This window comes from Antrostomus carolinensis, unplaced genomic scaffold (genome assembly GCF_000700745.2).
Source record: "Antrostomus carolinensis isolate BGI_N321 unplaced genomic scaffold, ASM70074v2 scaffold35060, whole genome shotgun sequence".
Classification (NCBI taxonomy): Eukaryota; Metazoa; Chordata; class Aves; order Caprimulgiformes; family Caprimulgidae; genus Antrostomus; species Antrostomus carolinensis.
Window position 1 is genome coordinate 829 of NW_010287010.1, and position 2464 is coordinate 3292.

Below are 2464 nucleotides of genomic sequence, written 5' to 3' on the forward strand. Positions count from 1 at the left end.
GATGTTTTGATGCCACAGAGTCGCTTTTAATCCTCTCTGAATCCACTACACAGGGACAGACAGAGGAAGGGGACATCAGCTCACAGCGGAGGACGGTAAACAAGGCGACCAGAGCGGCACAGAACTGCAGGAGAGGCTCAGTGCAGAACCAGTAAGGATTTTTTTGATAAAATATTATTAACTGGGGGTTACAATACAGGCTGTTTTTGATGCCACAGAGTCGCTTTTAATCCTCTCTGAATCCACTACACAGGGACAGACAGAGGAAGGGGACATCAGCTCACAGCGGAGGACGGTAAACAAGGCGACCAGAGCGGCACAGAACTGCAGGAGAGGCTCAGTGCAGAACCAGTAAGGATTTTTTTGATAAAATATTATTAACTGGGGGTTACAATACAGGCTGTTGTGATGCAGCACAGCAGAGGGGTTTGCCACCTTGAAGGAGGTTGTGATGCAGCGCAGCAGAGGGGTTTGCCACCTTGAAGGAGGCTGCTGCTTGTGGCAGGCAAAATTCAAACCATTCCCTTAGGCTTCCCCTGACAAGCCCGGAAAGCTGAGTTTTGCTTTGTTTTGTTTTGCTTTAGTTTTGCTTTAGTTTTGCTTTGCTTTGCTTTGCTTCCTGAGAGAGATTTCCAGCACCAGCCGCCTGGGCTCTGGGAGCAGCAGGGGCTCTGGGAGCAACAGGGGCTCCGGGCGCTCTTGCTTTGGGGATCAGACCCATCACCTGAGCTCTCCTCTTGCTGGCTCTGCTCATCCCTCAGCTGCAAGGGCTCCCCAGGACCCCGTTACCCAAACCAACCCTCTCCCAGGGTCTCCTCCTGCCATGCTTTGAGCACAGGGACCCGGGAAGGGCTCCCTGAGCATTTGCAGGTCTGTGTGTGTTGGTGGTCGGGAGCCTGGAGCAGCAGGAGGGAGCTTTGTCTCAGCTGATCAGCAAAAGCAGCTGAGACACTGCCCAGCCGTTCTCCCCCCAGGCTCCCCACCAGCCTGTGCCCTCTCAGGGTGCTTGTCCCCCAGGCTCGATTCAACAGGGATGGGATGAAGCTTTAGTGCAAGGCTGGGCTGGTGCTTGGACTTGGAAACTCTCCCAGCCTCGACATAACTGAGGCCAGGAGGCAAGGAGGGGGGTGACAGGCCTGCAGGAGAAGTCCTGCCCCAACAGCTCATGTCTGGTGGCTGCCCTTGGCTCAGCAGGACTTTCCAGGTGGAAATGCCTTTCTCAACACCAAATCAAAGCTTTTCCCAGCAAGGGTGGCACCAGCTGATGCCAGGAACTGCCTGTGTCTGAGCTGGCAGAGGTGAGGCGCCTGGAGAACCGAGCACCCTGCTCAGTTTCTTCTCTCCCCAAATCTTCCATCACTTATTAAAGCCCAGAGCTGTGCCGCTCCTGCCCGGGGGCTGGGATGGACCCCACAGTGCATCTGCCCCAGCACTGCTGCGGCAGTGGAGGCAGCTGGAGGCAGAATCCCTGTAGCCTTGTGTGCGTTTGCTCCTTGCCCCTGATTCAATAAACATCCCGGAGTTATCAGGAGCTGCTGAAAGAGCTGAGTCAACATTAATTAGTAACCAAAAAGATTGGTTGGAAAGGGAATGATGGGAGCAAAATACACAGGGTTTTGTTTGCCTACAGCAGTGAAAGTGCAGAGGGTTCCTGCTCTCCCTCCCGGCCGCTCACCTCTGGCCCCTGGTCCCCGTGCGCGGAGGTGACACCTGCCCCATCCCAAGCCACCCTGCCTTGGGGCTCCCCAGGTCTGCTCCCAGCCTTGTTGACATTGAGAAAGCTGAAATCCCAAGAGCAAGTCCTCCAAAATGGTGATATTTGGGGCAAGCATAAGCCCGGGGCTTTTCCCTTTGCCCTCTGAGCACTGCTCCCTCGTCCCCTCTCATTTGGGTTTTTGTCTTGCTGAGACCATACTGGGAAATGGCCTCCCCTTGAGAGGGAGGCTGGGAGCTTTAATACCATGAGGTTTGCTATGAAATAAGTGTGGCAAGACCTCAAAACTGGTTCCTGGCCCTGGCCTGCTGTCCCCCACTGCTCTCTGAACCGGTGCCCAACCCACACCCTGGCCGAGAAGGCTCTGGCAGCAAAGGCATGACCAGCAGCTCTTGGAGCTGCCTGCACACGTGGGGAGCCCTGTCCCCCCATAAACGCACCCAGTTCAGCATGGGCTGTGGGGGATGTTGGGTGGGAGAGCTTCTCTCCCCCTTTCCCCTCTGCTCTGACCTTGGCCTGTTTGTTTTCTCCCACCGGGGCAGGCTGAGCAAACAGTGGATGCCAGGGCAGTGGCCACAGCCTCGCTCCAACCCGCACAGTCGCAGGAGGGCTGCGCTCCCGGCCGCCCAGGATGAAGCTGCTCTTCCCAGCCCTTGTGCTGGCCCTGGTTGCCACTGCCCGTGCTGCTGAAGGTGAGACAGAGCCAGTCAGCTCCGTGCTGGGTGCCTCCTGCTTGCAGCCAGGGTGGGA

At 56.6% G+C, this 2464-nt stretch overlaps 1 protein-coding gene across 1 annotated transcript in view; it reads left to right on the plus strand.

The window, feature by feature from the left end:
* Window positions 1-2345: 2345 nt before the first annotated feature.
* The window catches only part of VTN (vitronectin), a 3348-nt gene continuing 3229 nt past the window's right edge, over window positions 2346-2464 (plus strand). Inside the window, exon 1 of the mRNA XM_010178094.1 lies at window positions 2346-2406. Within this exon, the coding sequence (XP_010176396.1) occupies window positions 2346-2406 (61 nt within the window). The remainder of the gene's footprint in view (window positions 2407-2464) is intronic.